The sequence below is a fragment of the Macrobrachium nipponense genome, chromosome 1 (genome assembly GCF_015104395.2).
Source record: "Macrobrachium nipponense isolate FS-2020 chromosome 1, ASM1510439v2, whole genome shotgun sequence".
NCBI classification, from domain to species: Eukaryota; Metazoa; Arthropoda; class Malacostraca; order Decapoda; family Palaemonidae; genus Macrobrachium; species Macrobrachium nipponense.
This window is the reverse complement of record NC_087200.1, coordinates 131446359-131466004: the sequence shown is the minus strand read 5'-3', so window position 1 is coordinate 131466004 and position 19646 is coordinate 131446359. Positions and strand designations below refer to the sequence as shown.

The window sequence follows — 19646 nt, the reverse complement described above, 5'->3', positions numbered from 1 at the left end:
CTCATTACCCGACGTGCATTTGTATTCGGGGTCTTCCGTTTGCTCGGGGTGAGGCTCCCCCCCCCCCCCCCCCCCCCCCCCCCCCCACGCGAGGGGGACCCCCCTGACTTCCGGCTATTGCTTCCTCAGGGCTCCTGCTGCGGGGGACAACCTTGGCCAGGTGTGGATGTCGCTAGGACTTCAGGGCACGCTGAGCGTCCAGGGGCTGCTCCAGCATCTGGCGGGAGCTGTGCCGGTCACCCATGGAGCGGTGACCACCACTATAACTGGTTCACTTAAGGTAGATTCTTGGGTGATCCCTATGCCTACGAGACGTTAGTTTGGCGGCCGCTGATTGGCTGGGAGCTGCCTACCTCCCGGTACCAGCCAATCAGCGGCCACCAAACAAACGTCTTGTAAGAATAAGGCTCATCCGAGAATCTACCTTAAGTGAATCATTTATACACGATCTCGTCTCCAGGGTACGCTGCCCCTCCTCACCTGGTTTACACCCCTCTCGTGATGTCTGTGACTCAACGGCTGCCGTGCAGGGCCTGATCGCTGCCGTGCCGAGGAGGGGCGTGCCTCCCTCTCCGGGTTCTTCGTGCTGCCAACCCCAGTCTTCCGTTGCCCGAAGAGTTCGCCCCTGGACCTGCCGCCAGTACCCAGGATGTTGCTGGGTGCTGCCCCGTCTCCTGCTGTACCTGCCCTGTCTGCCGTACCTGCCGTACCTGCTGCTGCTGCTGTTCCTGCTGTTCATACACCTGCCGACGTCGTTCCAGCCTGCGGTGTTGCTACCCCAGACGCTGGTCCTTCCGGACAGGTGCAGCCGGGCCGTGTTGCTTCGGCAACAGCAGCCCCGGCTCCATCCTGGATGGAGGACTTGACGCCTGTCCTGAGGGAGCCGACAAAGAAGAAGAAGAAGAGGAAGGTGTCGTCTTCGTCTTCGTCGTCGACTGCTGCCGCCTCTTCCCCTTCGACTCCCAAGGCTTCCAAGCCGAGGAAGAAGAAGGCTGCCTCCTTCCCCCCTAAGAAGGCTCCTTCAGGAACTTAGATTCTAAGGGCCCGTCTCACTCCGGTAGGACGGGCGGTCCTTCTGCTGGTCCTCCTGCTCCTTCGGGAGCAGGGCCCGTCTCTCCTTCCGCAAGGAAGAAGAAGACGGGGACCAGAGGAGTACCGGCTAATACCGGTACTTCCTCGCCTGGTGTAGGGGCGCTGCCGCTACACCAGGTTCCGGCTCGGCCTCTCGCTCGTGAGAGGCACCGAGTGTACGGGCGCCCGCTGGCGACCGTGCAGCCAAGGCCCAGACATCTGAGTTTGCTCGGCGCCAGGACCAAGGCAAGGAGCAGAAGGCTGGCGAGAGCCGCTCAGGTGACTCTCGCTAGACCAGCGATCGCTCTCATAGCAACCAGCTGGTTACCAGGGTTGCCGTGACGGTCCTAGACCAACCACAGGCGGAGGCTGGTAAGAGGTCCCCTCGATCGCAGGACCAGCGGTTCGACGCACCGTGAGAACGGGCACCGGTCCCATTGCGACAGTGGTCTCTGCAGGTCCCCTGACCGCTGCTCCCACCGGGACTGGACGGATAGGGGGACCAGCAGCAGCTCCCCTGACGCACGGGACCGGGGCTGCTGTTCTCGGTCCAGCCGCTCGCCCCAGGGAAGCGGCACGACCAGGCCTGCAGCTCGATCGCCTTCATTGGCGATCGCCTGCAGCCCCCCAAGCACACCAGTTCTGCCGGTGAGCGAGGGGGGAGCGTCAGGTCTTCCTCTCCTGTTCCTCCAACTTCCTCGGGTTACACCGGGAAGGGCGAGTACAACAAGTGATCGTGAGGGGCGTGTCCCCCCCCCCCCCCCCACCCCCCCCCCCCCCCCCCCCCCCCCCCCCCCCCCCCCCCCCCCCCCCCCGATCCCGCCACGACGCCCTACGTAACCAGGCACGGTCCTCGGATCGACCAGGTCGTATGCGCAAGTGGCATGAGGAGACCGGGAAGGGTCTGCCGCTGTTCCTCCCTCTGAAGGAGGGTCTCAGGAATTGCTCTCGCTGGAGGGGCTTGATGGTCCTACTCCTCAAGATGCGGGCACTCCTGAGATCCAGAGGAATTTTGCTGAGGTCATTGTGCTGATTCGTCAGCACAACGACCTCGGGGAGTGATCGCCAACCGCTGGTCCAGACCAGCAACTCGACCATCACCGTGGTTGATTATCATCACAGTCCTCCCAGACTACCGGTTCTGCTAGTAGGCAGGGGATGACCTCTCATAACAGCTCCCCTGACATAAGACCGACGCTCCATTCCTTGGTCCAGCTTTTCTCCAAGAAGCCGCTGGTCCAGACCTGCAGCTCGATCGCCACCATTGGTTGGCGATCGCCTGCAGTCCTCCCAGTCTACTAGCATGCTAGTAGGAAGGGTAGGAGCATCAGGTCTCCCTCACCTGTCCCTTCAACCTCCTTAGGCTACACCGGGAGGAACGAGGCAAGCAGGAGTGACCATGAGGGTGGGGGGGCTGGTAAGGACGAATGACTCTTCCCAGACTCTTGGAGGGACCATCACCGCTGTTCACGTGACGGTCCGTCTGGACCACGCATTCAAGAGAACAGGGCGCGCTCCCCCTTCGGTCCTCTTGAGAGGTTTCGGCCTCGACGAGGACTGGGACGCGTTGGAGGACGGTATCAGCTCTCTCCTGTCAGGTGCTCGATCAGCCCCACCCAGATGACGTTCACGGTGGTGGCAGATGCTTAACTTACAGTACGAGTTCGTAACCCTCCTCGGGAAAATGTTTTCTCCTGACGATACGTTTTCCCAGACTCTGAGAAGCCATCGCCGCAAGGGGATGGCTGCTCGTACTCGCTTCTCCAACTGCTAGTTCCACTGGGAAGGCGAGCGAGTATCCAATTCCTCCCCCATTCCCTCTCTCTTTACGGCTACAAGGGAAAGGGGAGGGATCCTGCAGAGAGTTCTCTGTAGGATTCCACGTTGGGGACTGCGTTCCTGCGGGGGACCTTCGGGTCCTACCAGACATAAGTCCCCGTCGTTGAGGAAGGATCCTGCCCCATCCTCGATTTCTACGGGAATCGGGAGGACCACCAACCGATGATCGTGTGACGAATTCGGTGGGGGTTTCGCCAAGCGCTTAGAATTCTGCGGAATTTCTAGCACTCTCAAAGTGTTTTTTTTTTTTTTTTTTTTTTATTTTTTTTTTTTTTTTTTTTTACACGATCTGCAGACACTTGGGCGAAACCACGGTCCAGAGTGGGTTAGACGAGAATCCCCTATAATTGTTACTACGATAATCGGGAATCTCACCGAATGCTCGAATTCCTGGAATTTCTAGCGTTTGGAAGAAGCACTGCTGCTGAAGGAAGAATATCTTACAGTAGGCGACCAACCCTGGGATAGAGAAGAACGGAAGGGAACATCCAGTTTGGCTTGAACTATCGTCTTTGGTATTCTGTTATCACCATTGAAGCTTTCCTTCGGGGAAGACTTCTCCTTCACTCTCTTGATTAGAGAATGAAGGGTGTCGGCTTCCAATCCTTATTCTCATTCCTCGAATGGAAAAGAATTTAGGATGGAGGTCTTTGTACAGGAACCTACAAATATACTACGTATATTACTCTCGCGACATGATTCTGTTAATCAGTTGAATTGTCCAGGGCGTAGGCACATACCGTAGTTAACTCTACGGATTGTAACTGAGACGAATAGTATCTTAATTGAACTGCAACTCGGGACTGCCTGCAACCTCCCAGGAGTTACCAGTTTCGATTTTGAGATACTTATGGTATTGTTACAACAACACCACCTCGGCTTTTGTATTCACCAAAATCCGTTTCATTTAAATACAATTGCTCGAGCGTATTTTTTTACGCTCGATGGTTATAGCCGAACCCATTCCTTCTTGGAATGGATTACCTGGCAACTCAGGATGACGATTGAGCGAGAGCTAACTGTGTATTGGGCTGCCGACGCAGCCCCGTACCAGCTGGCTCTCCGAGATGCACGGTCGGTTTATGTCTCTCTCCCCTACAATGATTGACTACCGAACCATATCTCTGCCTGACAATCACAGACTTAGGCCTCTGATTGACGGGGATTCTCGCATATATGAATGACCATCTCTACTGCATCGCCTTGGACATTGCAAGAATTTTCAGACAGAGATATCTCAATGGACTCTTATCATCTTTCTGTTTACCGCACGGTAACAGAAGTCTGTAGCCTAGTCTCCCACTGCATCCACTCCGGCGATAATGCGGAATGATTTCTTCAGACATCTGAGTTGTTTGTCTTCTAAAATATCTCGTATTCGTAGGTGTGCAATTGTTCATTGTTCACCCCGAATTACAGATGTATAACGGAAGACATCGCCTGCTCCCTGCCCTGCCAGCTCTACTTCCAAGTATTGTCCTCCCTGGATAACCTGAGGAAGATGATCAGCCCATGAGAAGCAGTTCTTCAAGTAATACATCCCTGTGTTTTCATTACTGAAAAGCGCCCCGCTTTCATTGCAACTACGACTCCTCACTGAACAGCAATGAAATAGCGGTTTAGCGTTTTCAGTCCTTTGTAAGCACAGGTTCAGAATCTTGAGATTTCATACAATGAACTTACCTGTCAGATATATACTTAGCTAAGACTCCGTCGTCCCCGACAGAAATTCAAATTTCGCGCCACTCGCTACCGGTAGGTCAGGTGATCTACCTGCCTGCCCTGGGCGGCAGGACTAGGAACCATTCCCGTTTTCTATCATATTTTCTCTGTCGCCGGTGGTATCAACATTGTTGTTACTACCTCCTGACTGGAATTCGCTTTTCAAGACTTTTTTGATCATCTATATTGGATTTCTTGGTGACGTACTGGATCGTTGTTTTGGCATTCGCTACTGTGGACTGGATTTGGACTTGCTTTTGATTTTTCTGATAGAATGTCTGATTCAAGTGTTAGTGTGAGAGTGTGTGTGAATGTAGGCTGCAAGGTGAGGATACCGAAGGCTTCGGTTGATCCTCACACTGTATGTCGTAAATGTAGGGGGTTTGACTGTTCTTTGGCTAACACCTGTATTGAGTGTGAAAAGTTGAATGCTAATGAATGGAAGACTCTAACTTCTTACTTGAAGAAGTTAGAGAGGGATAGAATTAGACGGGCTGCACAAAAGAGTGTGAGTACAAGGCCTATTGAGCCTTTTTCTGAGTCTAACTCTCCTTTTATTAATGAATTTGATTCTCCCTATGTATCTGAATCCTCACAGGCTTTGCATTCGGATTCGGCTTCGGAAATCGCCAATCTGAAGGCTACTCTTCGTAAATGAAGACAAAGATGGCGGCATGCAAGGTAAGGGAAGTGATTGTGAATTACTTAGTGAAGTGAGTGTTCCCAGTGTTTGTGGAGGGGCGTCTGACCGTCCCTGCGATGCTCCCAGGCCTAGACCTCTTCCAAACTCACATACCCAGAGGAGTAGGAAAGTCGAAAGTCGTACGGAGGTTGTGGGGAATCCCCAACGGTCAGCGTCCCTTCAGCAGGTTCTGTTTCGCTACAGTCTGCTCAGGACCGCTTTAATAGAAGCGTCCTACGAGATTGTTTCTCGTCGTCCGGTTCTCCTTCACCTAAAGGGTGGAAGGACTCGGATCTTTCTAGGCCACTGAAAAGGCATTGGAAAGAGCGAGCGTTCGACTCGAGCCCGGAACGCTTCTCGGAGGAAGCTCCTTCTTCTATCAAGAAGGCTAAGCTGGTTTCGACGCCTCCTCGAACGGTATTTGAGGATCGCACTCCTTCGAGTTCTCCTGCTTCTTCTATTGAAGAGGACGCTGGTGTGGCTTCCAAGAGGATATTGCTTGCAGTACAAGAGCAGATAGCCTCTTTGGTTGGAGTTCTTTCGAGGGATCCCCCTCGCAAGAAGGACGCTAGACTTCCTATTAAGAAGTCTCGTCTTCTTTCACGGCCAGACGTTGAAGCGTCCTCCAGACATGGGACGTCTTCCAGGCGCGAAGAGTCTTGCAAGAAGTCAGGAGCTATCCGAGCGAGTTGCTCTAGATAAGGATACGCTCAGGCGCGAGGCGCCAGCCAGGCGCGAGGCGCCAGCCAGGCGCGAGGATTCAGCCAAGCGCGAGGCGCCAGCCAAGCGCGAGACGCCAGCCAGGCGCGAGGATTCAGCCAAGCGCGAGATGCCAGCCAGGCGCGAGGAGTCAGATTTGCGTGAGGCGCCAGACAAGCGCGAGGCGTCAGCCAGGCGCGAGATGCCAGCCAGGCAACAAGCTCCAGCCAAGCGAGAAGTGCCAGCCAAGCGCGAGGCGCCAGCCAAGCGCGAGGAGCTTTCCAAGCGTGAGAAGTCAAGCAGACGCGAGACTTCTTTTAGACTTGAGAGAGATTCTGTTCACTCTATGAGTCCCTCTCCTAGTAGGAGTTTGTCACCAGTAGAGAGAGAACGGGAGGAAGATCCTCTCGTTTTTCAGGCCGATTCTCCGCAGGGTGTAGAAGGAGATTCGGAAGAAGAGGGTAACGGTAGAGAAGGATTCTCTACCTATAGAGTTCTGACAGACCTTTTGCAGGAGTACAGAGATTCTTTGACTCCTGCGGCTCCTCCTTCGCCTCGATCGCTGTTTTCGAGTGCGGTTGTACCAAAGTCTTCGTCGGTCTTGAAGATGAGACCTACGATCTCTATGAAGAGAGCGCTACAGTCTCTTGACAAATGGATGTTTGTCAAAGAAGGATCTGGGCAGAACCACCTTCTGTATGCCTCCAGCCATACTTTCTGGCAAGAGAGGTCTGGTACCGAACTGGGGAGAACATGGGCCTTTCTCTCCCAGCGGCAGCCGAAGCGGACTTTTCAACCTTGGTTTGATCATCGCGCAGACACGCTTTGAATGGAGCTCGTGTGTCTTGGGCGATTTCGGAGACGGATCATCTCCTCAAGGGCCTCTTCCATATTTTGGAAGTGTTTAATTTCCTAGACTGGTCCCTTGGGGTGATGTCTAAGAAGGCTCATGACTCGGAAGGTCTAGACCCCGAAGTCATTCTGAGTATTCTTTCTTGTATTGACAAGGCAGTACAAGACGGATCGGGAGAATCTCCTCTCTTTTTGGAGTGGTACTCCTTAAGAAGAGGAGTATTTTTTAGTGCCTTCTTAACCAAGGCGGTTTCTCCCTCACAGAGAGGCAGCCCTGGTTTTCGCTCCCATGTCTGACTTCTTGTTTCCTTCTCAGTTAGTGAAGGACATTTCTCGCTCACTGACTGAGAAGGCGCACAGGATCTTCTCCTGCAAACTGCAAGAAGAAGAGACCCTTGTTTCGGTTGACAAGAAAGGACCGACTTCGATGGTTCAGCCCTTTCGAGGAGGCCCTCCCTCCAGAGCTCCCTCTAAGAGAAGAGGTCCTGAGAGGAGAGGTAAAGGTTCTTCCCGTCCCTTTAAGAAAGGGAAGTGAGACAGACAACCTCCAAACACCAGTGGGTGCCAGGCTTCTCGAATTTGCAGACGCCTGGTCACTCATAAACTCGGACGCCTCTTCGATGTCCATAATCAGGAAGGGATATCTTATCCCCTTCCAGGACAGTCCTCCCCTAACGACCACCATTCCGCGGGAACTGTCAGCCAGATACAGGGACCCTGTACTGAGGGATACTCTTCGTCTGATGGTGAATCAAATGTGGGACAAAAGAGCTATAGAATTAGTTCTAGAGCAAAACTCTCCGGGTTTTACAATCGGCTTTTCCTGGTTGCGAAAGCCTCGGGGGGGCAGGAGACCAGTACTAGATGTCAGCGCTCTGAACAAGTTCGTTCTAAAGGAGAAGTTCTCTATGGAGACTTCGGCCTCAGTCCCTGGCGGCTTTGCGTCAAGGAGATTGGATGGTGTCGCTGGATCTCCAGGACGCCTATTTTCATGTCCCGATTCACCCTTCGTCGAAGAAGTACCTCCGTTTCATGACGGGGGGAAGGATCTTTCAGTTTCAGGGCCTTGTGTTTCGGCCTGTCCACAGCTCCTCAGGGTCTTCACAAACCTGATGAAGAATGTGGCGAGGTTTCTTCACCTCAAAGGCGTTCAACCATCTCTATATCTGGACGATTGGCTCATCAGGGCCAGAACAGAGAGACAGTGTTTGGAGGACCTTTATTTGACCCTAGACCTGATAAAGGCGTTGGGACTACTCGTGAACCTCGAGAAGTCACAGCTGACTCCCAGACAGAACTTGGTCTATCTGGGGATTCAGATGGATTCTCGCCGGGGTTTTTCGAGTATTTCCTTCGCAAGAGAGAATCGTGAGAGGCTTGGAAAAAGTCTCTCTCTTCTTAGGGAAAGAACGGACTTCGGCGAGGGAATGGTTAAGCCTTCTAGGCACCCTTTCCTCGCTCGAACAGTTCTTTCCTCTAGGAAGACTGCATCTTCGTCCTCTTCAGTTTTTCCTAAGGAGATCATGGAACTGGAAGACGGGGACTTCTCTCCGACAGTTTTCTCCTTCCAATGGAGATGAAACCACACCGCAATGGTGGTTGTCCCCTCTTAAAAGAGAACAAGGGAATTTCTCTGAAGTTCCGAACCCAAGCCAAGTGTTGTATTCAGACGCATCGGAGAAGGGTTTGGGGAGCAACACTAGGACCGAGAGAAGTGTCAGGCACCTGGAAGGCAGCACAGGTGTCCTGGCACATAAATTGCAAAGAACTTCTAGCAGTTCACTTGGCGTTAAAGTTCTTCGAACCCTTTGTGACAAACAGTGTGGTCCAAGTGAATGTGGACACACTACCGCCCTGTCCTACATTCGAAGCAAGGAGGAACGCACTCCGTGTCTCTATACGAGATAACAAGAGATCTGCTAATTTGGACCTCACAGAGGAACATCTCCCTCCTGACAAGATTTGTTCAGGGTACGAGAAACGTCAGGGCGGACAGACTGAGCAGGAGAAGCCAGGTCCTTCACACAGAATGGACCCTTCATTCAGAGGTGTGTCAGAGTCTTTGGGATCTTTGGGGCACTCCTCACGTAGATCTGTTCGACCACATTCCTTTCCAAAAGGCTGGAAGTCTTTTGTTCAGTGGTGGAAGAGACCCAAGAGCTCTCGTGGTCGACGCCTTCCTGCTAGACTGGTCTCATGTGGACGTGTACGCTTTCCCCCCTTTCAAAATCCTGGACAAGTGTTGAGAAATTTTGTAGCGTCCAACGGGACAAGGATGACCCTGATAGCCCCGTTTTGGCCAGCACAAGATTGGTTTGCAGAGGTGCTGGAGTGGACAGTAGACTTCCCAAGATCCCTTCAAAAAGGATGGATCTTCTCAGACAGCCACACTTCGAGAGGTTTTCATCAAAACCTCCCCGCTCTCGCGCTGACTGCCTTTCGACTATCGAAAGACTTGTCAGAGCGAGGGGTTTTTCTCGCGAAGCTGCAAGCGCTATCGCTAGAGCCCGCAGAGCTTCCACTAGACGAGTCTATCAGTCGAAGTGGGAGGTATTCAGAAGGTGGTGTAAGTCTAAGAAGTTGTCTTCCTCCAGTACCTCTATAACCGAAATCGCTGATTTCCTTTTGTTCTTGAGAGAGGTCTCTCACTTATCTGTATCGACGATCAAAGGATACAGGAGCATGCTTTCGGCAGTCTTCAGAAACAGAGGCCTAGAGATTGCTGATAATAAAGATCTGCACGACTTGATTAGATCGTTTGAAACGACAAAATCTAAGGAACTAACTCCTCCCAGCTGGAACCTGGATAGTTCTCAAGTTCCTTTCGTCTGACAGATTTGAGCCTCCCCATTTAGCTTCGTTCAGGGATATAACAAGGAAATGCTTGTTTCTCCTATCTTTGGCGACAGCCAAAAGAGTTGGGGAACTTCATGCCCTGGAAGATGAAGTCGGCTTTAACAGAGACTCGGCCTTCTGCTCGTTTAGAACTCTTTTTCTAGCGAAAAATGAAAACCCATCGAATCCCTGGCCCAAGAGATTCGAGATTAAAGGCTTATCGAGTCTAGTAGGGAGAGAAACAGAAAGGTCTCTTTGCCCGGTAAGAGCCTTGAAGTTCTACTTACAAAGAAAGAAACAAATGGGAGGCTCTAGACAAAGTCTTGGGTGTTCGATTAAGGACCACAAGAATCATGTCTAAGAACGCATTAGCTTTCTTCATTAGGAGCGTCATTACAGATGCTCACAAGTTCTGTCCTGACGACCTTTTTCCACTTTTAAGAGTAAAAGCTCATGAAGTTAGAGCAGTGGCGACGTCTCTCTTTTCAGAAGAATATGTCGCTAAAGAAAATCATTGATACGACATATTGGAGGTGCAATTCGGTATTTGCATCTCACTATCTTAAAGACGTTCGCGTGACCTACGAGAAATGTTTTTCTCTGGGGCCTTTTGTATCGGCGGATACGATACTGGGTACGGGAGCAAATACCAATCCTTAACTTTGTACATACCTTCTACTAGATATGTTCTAGATTTCTGCTGACAAAGAGGGCTCGGTTGCTGCACTGGCGGCCAGTCACTGTTGTTCAGTAAGGAACTCTTGTGATATCTTTTAGAGGAGTATTAAAATTTTTTTTGTTCATGAAACTTACCTGACAGATATATATATAGCTGTATTCTCCGAAGTCCGACAGAATTTCAAATTCGCGGCACACGCAGTGGGCTGGCCGGTTGGTGGTAGTACCCATTCCGCGTGGGAGGCGGATATCAAGGAACTATTCCCATTTTCTATTCATTATTTTTTTTCTGTCGCCGGTCGGTAAACAACTGTTTACAGACCTCCGCCTAGAATTTTGAAAACTTCATTAGCCGCTTAAGTATCATAATTATTGGCTTTCGATTATTGACTTGGATTTGTGGCTAGGCATACACTATCGTAATTTTTTCATTGCATTTGATGTCTGAAGCTAGTTGCCTAGTTTCAGACTTTGTTGTCTGCATGGGGTAAGGTGAGGCTACCGGAACTTTCGGTAGACACTCGCTTAGTATATATGACGTTTACATGTTTTCTTTGCATAAGTTCAATGTAATTAGTGTAATGTGTGACTGATTACGGAAGAAGTAGGATTCATGTACGCATTTTAGAGCTGTTAGAATCAGGAGTTTTCCTCCACAGTAAACAGAAGTTAGAAATAATGAACCTTCTAACCTCCTGTAGATTTTATTTTGCCTAACCCTGTGGTAATGGCTTACGGGCCTAGAAGTGTCTGCTAGAGGATTACATCAAGTAATCTTAGACTAAAGTGCTCGCTCTCCAATCAGTGTTGTGAAGTGTAGTGCCCCTTGTGTTGTGGAGGGGGCGTCAGATCGGCCCCATAATGCCTCTAGGCCTGGACCTCTGTCGGACTCCCAGGATCAGGGAATGAGGGCATGTCGAAAGCCGCAAGAGGGGTTACGGGGGCTCCCCACCGATCTGGCGTCCCTTCGGCAGGACCTGTTGACGATTCCCAGGCTGCTAAAGATCGTGCACGTGCACGAATCTTGAAGGATTGCTTCTCGTCCTCCGAGGCGTCCTCCCCGCGCAAGGGTTGGAGCTCTCGGAAGGACTCGCGCCCTCTTAAGAAGCTTTGGAGAAGAGGGACGCTTCACGTCCTCTCTCTCGTCAGGAGGGAACGTCAGATCGGCCCCATAACGCCTCTAGGCCTAGACCTCTGTCGGACTCCCAGGAAACCAGGGAGAGGGCATGTCAAAAGCCGAAGGAGGGTTACGGGTTTTTTCATGCTGATCTGGCTTCCTTTCGGCAGGTCCTGTTGTCGCTTCCAGGCTTGCCGAAGATCGAGCACGTGCACGAATCTGAAGGATTGCTTCTCGTCCTCCGAGGCGTCCTCCCCACACAGGGGTTGGAGCTCTCGGAAGGACTCGCGCCTCCTTAAGAAGCTCTCCGTCACGAGAGGATGAAAGAGTCCTGTGCCCTGTCAGGGCTCTCAAATTTTATTTACTTAAACGAAGGAAGTAAGAGGTCCTTCGGGTAATTTGTGGTGCTCAGGAAGAGACCACATTTACCCTTTTCGAAGAATGCACTGGCTCTTTTCCTAAGGGACATATTAAGGAGGCTCATTATCTTGCCAGAAGAGTGATTTGAGCCTCCTGCGAGTGAACGCTCATTTATACATTATTAAGGAGGCTCATTCATCTTGCCAGAAGAGTGATTTGAGCTCTCCTGCGATGAATGAACGCTCATGAAGTTAGAGCTGTTTCAACCTCGCTAGCATTCCAAAAGAATATGGTAATCAAGGACATTCTTGATTCCACCTTTTTGGAGGAGCAACTCAGTATTCGTCTCCTCTCCTCATGGCGCTCCGTATACGTTATGTAACGTTCGCTTTACTTCGAAAGAGCATAAGTTTGACGTCCGGCAAGCTGCTTTGCACAGTCAAACAACTTATGTCTCTGGCTTCGGCATAAGAAGGGCCAATTTAGACGTGAGGAAGCTTTTGGAGGTGCTCGACGTCCTATAAGTAGAGACATTCTCCAGTACGCTCGGCAAGCACATTGCGAGGGTGTCTTTCGGACGCTCGGCGTTCCTGTGCTGAGGGCGTTTCTGGAGATGTTCTTTTGCATTACTAAGACGCAAGTTGCCGCACAGGCGGCCACTGTCTTTGTAAGAAGGTATGAAGGTCTTTAAGGCCCGTCTTGAAGACGAAAGCCGTACGTCTTCCTTTAGTGTTCACACACTTCAGGAGCAGCGTGCGGCTCTCCATGGAGACTCGCATGAGGACGTCCCTTGAAAATATTCAACGTCATACCGCAAAAACGCGGTTCGTCATAACATTGAGATGTTGGCAAGGTTGCTCGCCAGGACGCCTCTTGGCGGGCCTTGCATTGCTTCAGCGCTTATGAGGACGCTTTTGTGGACATTCGCCAGGACGCTTCGGTGGAAGCTCGAACAGACGCTTTGCGAGAGAAAAGACTTGTAGACAGCGTCTTATTTGCTGTTCAGGACGTTTCTTAGGACGCTTGACCGCTTTCTAACGCGCTCGTCAAGAGAGGGTTTTTTTTTTCAGACTCTCCCACAGGACATTCCTTTACAAGAAATTTTAAAGAAGGATTCGGAGTTAAGCGGAGAGACATACCCGAATTTTTTCTTCGATCCCTCTTGCCTCTTCATCGATTCTCTGAGAATCTGGAAGATTATATACTCGGATTCCTGGTGACTTTCGGTCATGTTAAAGGGTTTTCCCCTATTAGCAAACTGCATTGTTTTGTCAAGTAAGGACGTTTTCCCCATTGTCAAGATACTAACGTTTTGTCATTTTAGTGGGGGACCCCTCATAAATGGGTAGTTCTCTTGACATAGATTTTAACGTTTTTATCGTTAAGCGGATAAACTCATTAACAAATTTCGGAAGAGCTCTCCATTCATTTTCAGAGGCTCATCCGGGAGTAAGAAAAAGACTTGTAGACTAGATCCAGGAAGTCTTATGTCCAATATCATAAGAACATTGAACGGTCCTTTTCGATCCTCGGTTCTCTCTTGATGATCTCTATTCGAATATTACTCCCTTTTCTTGGCAAGAGTCTTGGCAAAGAATCAAGGAGTTCTTTTAAAAAGTCTCATTCATTAGAACGTGGGACAGTCGTTTTCCTTTCTTCTCTCTTCCTCGTCGAGGAAAGATGTAGTTAGAGAATTCGATGTTCAAATTACTACAATACTTTACGTAGTTTATCTTTGCGTCATTTTGCTAACGCATGGGTCAAGTCATATACGCATATCGTATTTACCTCTGCGGATAGAAGCCGAAAGAAACTGTTGTTCTAATGTATTTAATTGTCACTCCCTTCAACCTTCCAAGAGTTTTCGGAGTAAGAACAACTCTTCAGGTATTGTTACGACAACACCAACTCAGCTTCTGTATTTAGCGAATTTTGTTTCGTTTAAATATGCCTGCTTGAGAGTTTCCTTTGCTCGATAATTTCATACCTATCCCTTCGTAAAAGGAGTAGCTGGCAACTCAGGCAGATAGTGCGAGACCGATGAACAAGGCTGCTGTTACTGTGATCTACGCAGTACCGGCTAGCTCGGTCGTGACATGCGCGGTTGGTTACGTCTCTCTCCCTTGCGGGAATGGCTGAATAAGCCGTCTCTCTGCCCTACAATCATGGATTTTAGCCTCGGGTTGAGGAAAATTTCTAGTAATCTTGAATGAACACGCCTTCCGTTTACTTAGATAATTTCAACAAGATATCTCTTATACTTGTTCGGTGCGGGTTTACCGCACGGTAACAGAATTCTGTACGAATCTACCGCGGCATAGCACTATAATAATGCTCTCCTGCTTATGCAAAGCGCAGCCTTATTTAGGGAAGGAAGCAGGCTGAGTGAGGGAATGGATGAGTTTGCTGGGGACATTTCCTCGCTGGAGAAGCTTGTTTTCCCTGAATAAACAGCAATTCAGACCTCTACATTTTTTCCTCACGAAGAAATTGGAATAACATCAAAAGATCTAGTAATAATTCTAATTTTCTCTCAACGGCTTGAGGATCACCTCGGGTGATAGCGAGAGGTGCCAGACATCTGAACAGAGGAACAGATGTTCTGGCACATTGTCTGAAAGAATTGGAAGCCAAATTGGTCGGCTCTCCAGTTCCTCGAAGGGTGAGTTTGGATCGAGTGGCCCAAATCATCTCGGATAATTTCTCAGCTCTCTCATAGCTCAAGAAGAGAGAGTTGGTTATGGGCTTGGGCACGGAACGTAACGATCCTCAAGAGGTTCGTTAAACTAGTGCACGTCCGGCGCGTCTCTCGATCGAAGGCAACAACTACTGACGTCTGAGGTAATCCTCACTTAGAAGGTATGTCGAAAGTTGAGGAGAGACTGAGGGCGTCCTTTCGTTAAGTTTTTCGTAATATTGAAGACGAAGGAGCTTCCTCTTAAGTTGTTCCCTTATTCATGATCCTAGAGGATTAGCTTTAGTCTCCACATGTGGCCTCTAAGAGGTTGGATTCACAGAGGTCAGGTAATTCAGAGAATTGTCCAAAAACCCTTCCGAGAGAATCGTGTAATCTAACATCGTCACTTAGTGAAGTATCTAATATACTCCTCTCTGAGTCTGAAGGCGTTCAGACTATCGAGAAGCGATAAGATCTTCAAGATTAACTGGGCAGTCTCTTGGCCGTAAGGACAAAGCAGTTGCTGACCTATTTTTCAGTGTTTTCAATTCGGACGGGGGCCGTTTCTGGAGATAGTGAAGGGAACTGACTGTTCTCCACCTCGACCTCTGTGAATTTATTATGGTTCTTCTTTCCTGAAGTATGAGGATAACTAGAAGTCCTAAACTATTGTAGAATATGCAAATATGTTGTTGACGGCCTCTAGGCTCAGAAGATTCGGTTCTGTCAAAACAACAAAGCTTCACGATCTTTGAGGTCTGGGGAGATCTTGAAATTCTCTGGATCGCAGGTTCTGGCATGGAACTTAGACGTAGTCTGAGTTTCTGATGCCAAAAGCATTTCGAACCTATCCTTCTGCGAACTTAATACACGTGACCAGAAAGGCTAACATTCTAACGCTCTAGCCACGGCAAAGAGGGTTAGTGAGGTTTTAGCCATCATCAGAGGTTTAGCTTTAAAGGACATAATGCGGTCTGTCCTCTAAGCCTTCCGTCTTGATAAAAACGAAAACCTGTCTAACCCTTGACCCGAAGGCTTGGAGACCAAGGGTATGGCACAATTATTGGGCAAGGGCATTAGAGAGTCCTGTGCCCTGTCGGGTCTCTCAAGTTTTATCTTGATAAAACTATAGAAAGTCGAGGTACAACGGACAATCTGCGGTGTTCCGTAAAGATCAGGACTGGTTCATGTCCAAGAACACCCTGGCATTATAAGTCAAGGAGTTCTTTTAAGAAGTCTCATTCATTATGTTTGCATAAAGATTTGAGATTTTTTCTTAATATGAATGCTCAAGAGGTGAGGACGCGGCCCTCAGGAAGCATTTCAACAGAGCATGACATTCAGTAAAACATCCTGAGTGCCACGCTTTAGAGAAGCAACTCTGTGTTCGCTTCACACTCCCGACGGGATGTGAAGACGACATTTCAGATCTGTAAGTCGCTAGGACCATACATATCCGTAGATATATTTTTGGGGGCACAGCAAGCAACACGAATCCTATCCTATAGAAAAGGGATAGGTATGCTTTTAACTTGAAGGGTTGGTCGCTTGTGAGGGCGCGTTCCTTTTCTTTAGCCTAGAAGTTATGGAACTAACTTGGATAGGTTAGGTCAGGTGGTGGTTTTAGCTTCGTTGCCCTCAGAAGTATGGGCATATGTCTAGTCACATTGTGGTCACGCCCCCGTTGACAGATCATCTAGAGCGCACCAGCATTACAGGTCTCTACCTCGCTGGCAACTCTAGTAAGCAGCAAGCAGACTTTGGTGACAGTAATCACGAAGTCGGCTATGCTAACAGGTGAGGAACCAAGATGTATATCATCTTACTTAAATTTAGTTTCCAAAAATCCTATTCTGTCTCTTCCCACCATCCGAAGGTGGGATTCAGCTATATGGTATATATCTGTCAGGTAAGTTTCATGAAACAAAATGTTATTGTTATAATACAATTAAGTTTGTCATACTTACCTGGCAGATATATATAATTAAAGTGCCCACCCACCTCCCCTCAGGAGACAGTGGCACTGATAAAAATATAAATGAAAATGGGAATAGTTCCTGATATCCGCCTCCCAGCGGCGGGAATGGGTACTACCACCTGGCCGCCCACTGCGTGTGCCGCGAATTTTTAAATTCTGTCGGACTTCGGAGAATACAGCTATATATATATCTGCCAGGTAAGTATGAACAAACTTAATTGTATTATAACCAATAAACTTTTTTTTTTTGTTTTTTTTTTTTTGAGAATTTTTGTATGAATGCGTTTTCGTTTCGAGTTATGGGTTGTTTGTAATGAGTTCGGGGATAACTCAGAACAATTCTATCTACTAACATGGTGGTTAGGATCAGGTGGTCGGGATTGGTTATGCTCCTTCATAAGGTGTGTTGTCATAGAAGTGGTCTAGTACCCATTGACAAAGTCCTTTCAGGCTCTGCCGAGTAAGCGGTTCATATACCCATCGACAGACCCACAAGAACTCTAGCCATAGATCTAATATCTCGCTAAAGTCTTGAGGTGATGCAGACTACCGGGCTACAGCCACGAAGTCTACCACCTATCAGGTAGGAACCAAGGTTTTTCTTTTATACCTACAACATATGTTGTTTACCTGTCTATTCCTTATTAGCTGTCTCTTACCCTCCACCAAAGGGTGCCAATCAGCTAAGTATATATCTGACAGGTAAGTTCATTGTATGAAAATGATATTGTTATAATACAATAAAGTTTCATACATACTTACCTGGCAGATATATACGATTAATGGCCCACCCAGCCTCCCCGCAGGAGACAGGTGGAAGAGAGAAAATATGATAGAAAACGGGAATGGTTCCTAGTCCTGCCGCCCAGGGCAGGCAGGTAGATCACCTGACCTACCGGTAGCGAGTGGCGCGAAATTTGAATTTCTGTCGGGGACGACGGAGTCTTAGCTAAGTACATATCTGCCAGGTAAGTATATATGAAACTTTATTGTATTATAACAATATCATATTACTTCTCTCAATTCGGTTGTGAAGACGTAGGTAGCCTTCACCTTCCACCTTTGTCTTCAACGGCACATAGTGTTGTTTCTCCTTAGCTGAGATTCAACTACTAAGAATCCTGTCTTGCCATCAGGGACCTCGGTCTCTAGAAGGCAATTGACTTTCGCCTGTTGGGCACATGCCTTAGAGAATCATCACCTGCCATCCGGCATCGGAGGCAAACAAATAGACGATTTGTATGGTCTCTCAGCATAACCCTTTAAAGGAGAGTCATGTGACTTGCTCGGATGCTTGGACAGCTTGCCTCACACAACCGAACGCAGTCAGTCGGCAGCTGTCAAAGCGCCCAAGTCAGTTATGAGCTACGCTGTGGACTTAGTTTGGTTGTTCCAGATCATTCATTACTTCGTCCTACTGGTTGTTCCAGATCATTCATTACTTCGTCCTACTTCGCTGCAATGGGATTCGAGAATGCAAGACACTTCGCTGCAGACGGATAGACCAGTATGGGTACTGGACATCACCAAGAGGGAACTGCATGGCTTTTCCTGCGAAGTCAAGTATCCAGGGGATGGGGATCTGTGACGCTCGATTTCATACCAAACTTCGTAGCAAAGGCTCAGAATCCTTCGGTCCCTGCCGATCGGTTCGAGTTCTTCACAATCCCCTCCCTAATGGACTTCACCGCCTTCGATGTGAAGGAGATGCTGCTTTGTCCTGTGAGGGCGTGACGGCACTATCTGAAGAAAACTTGATACCTCAGGTCTGAGTGTTGACACATCATTAGCACCGGGATTACCAAGAAGAAGTTACAGGAACACTCTTTCTTGCTGGCTGCGTGAGGTGATCAGGAGGGCGTACGAGCTGATGGTAGCGACGACATCCGTACCCTTCGTCTGAGAGCCCACGAAGTCAGAGATATTGGTCCTTCCTTCGCGTTCCGCAAGAACTTCTCCGTGGTGCAGGTACTGAAGGCAGGGGTCTGGTCCAACCAGACCACATGCACCTCCTTCTACCTTCAGGATATAGCCCACAGGTCCTTGGACAATTGTTCCTTAGGACCCGTGGTGGCTGCTCAACACGTGTAGCTTACCCAGCTCCTGAGCGGACCTAACAGCATCGCTTCCTGGTGTGACTGCATGAAGGGATAGGTGATTGAGAAGGTTACTGGGCTTCTCTTCCCCATCTTTTTCTCTCCCTCTACCTGTGGGCAGAGGGACGCGGTAGTCACTACGCTGGGCAGGAGGCGATGCAGGTAGGCTACACGACCAAGCCCCATCCTATCCCTTTCATTAAGGATAGGAGTGAATATCCACCACTTTCCCCAACAAGGGGGGGGGGGGGGAGTGGAGGCCAACAAGAGACGAACCCATAACTTTATGTTGCCTCTTGCAACAGGAACAAGTTCTTGCTTGCTAGTTTTAAGAGATACGCTTGCCTCTCTCTTATTACTTGGGTCCAGAGGTCTGACCATTGATCCTGCGGTACATACCCCGATCAATTGGGCAGAGGCTAGGATACCTCCCTCGCTCTTGCGACCAGGGAGGCAATCCAAGGTTGGGCGAACACCAGTCTGTTCTCAAAGACTCAGATTCCTCCCACCAAGAAGTGAGTCTTCCTATTGTAAAAAGACCGATGGTTTGTATATCGTACTGGAACAAATGACAATTTGTCGAAAATTGCATTTTTCCTAACTATACAAACCTGAGGTCCTTTTACATACAGTCCCACCTCATGCCACCCCTCACTCTGCGTTTTTTCTTGGGCCTAAAGCAAAAGTGAATCTTCACCTCCCAGGTGCGCGGCGCGCGCATTGTCGGACAAGCAGTTAACTACCGAACTCCCTAGTTTGAAGCTTATGACCGTCCAGCTGCCGCTAGTTACCTTCCTATTGTAAAAGGACCTTAGGTTTGTATAGTTAGGAAAAATGCAATTTTTGACAAATTGTCATTTTTTGTAGAATGTTCTACATTCAAGTTTACATTCAGAGCACTTCATTCTACAAAAAACTGCATTAATCTATGTTGTATGTTTTCTGAGCCAGATACTAGTAATGGTATACTGAGCCTTTTTGGACACCCTGTACATTAAGACAAAAATTGTTCCCATCATGGCTTCACTGTCAGCACTCTC

The 19646-nt window shown here is 49.0% G+C and overlaps 1 protein-coding gene across 1 annotated transcript; it reads left to right on the top strand.

Annotated features, from left to right (window-relative positions):
* Positions 1-649: 649 nt before the first annotated feature.
* On the top strand, positions 650-1033 carry LOC135218935 (large ribosomal subunit protein eL22-like). The gene has a single exon (XM_064255376.1). It carries the CDS (start codon positions 650-652, stop codon positions 1031-1033), a length of 384 nt encoding a protein of 127 aa, XP_064111446.1.
* The last annotated feature ends 18613 nt before the right edge of the window (positions 1034-19646 follow it).

Excerpts from the sequence above, each read along its gene's own strand:
- LOC135218935 (XM_064255376.1), top strand. The coding sequence starts at position 650 with ATGTTGCTGGGTGCTGCCCCGTCTCCTGCTGTACCTGCCCTGTCTGCC.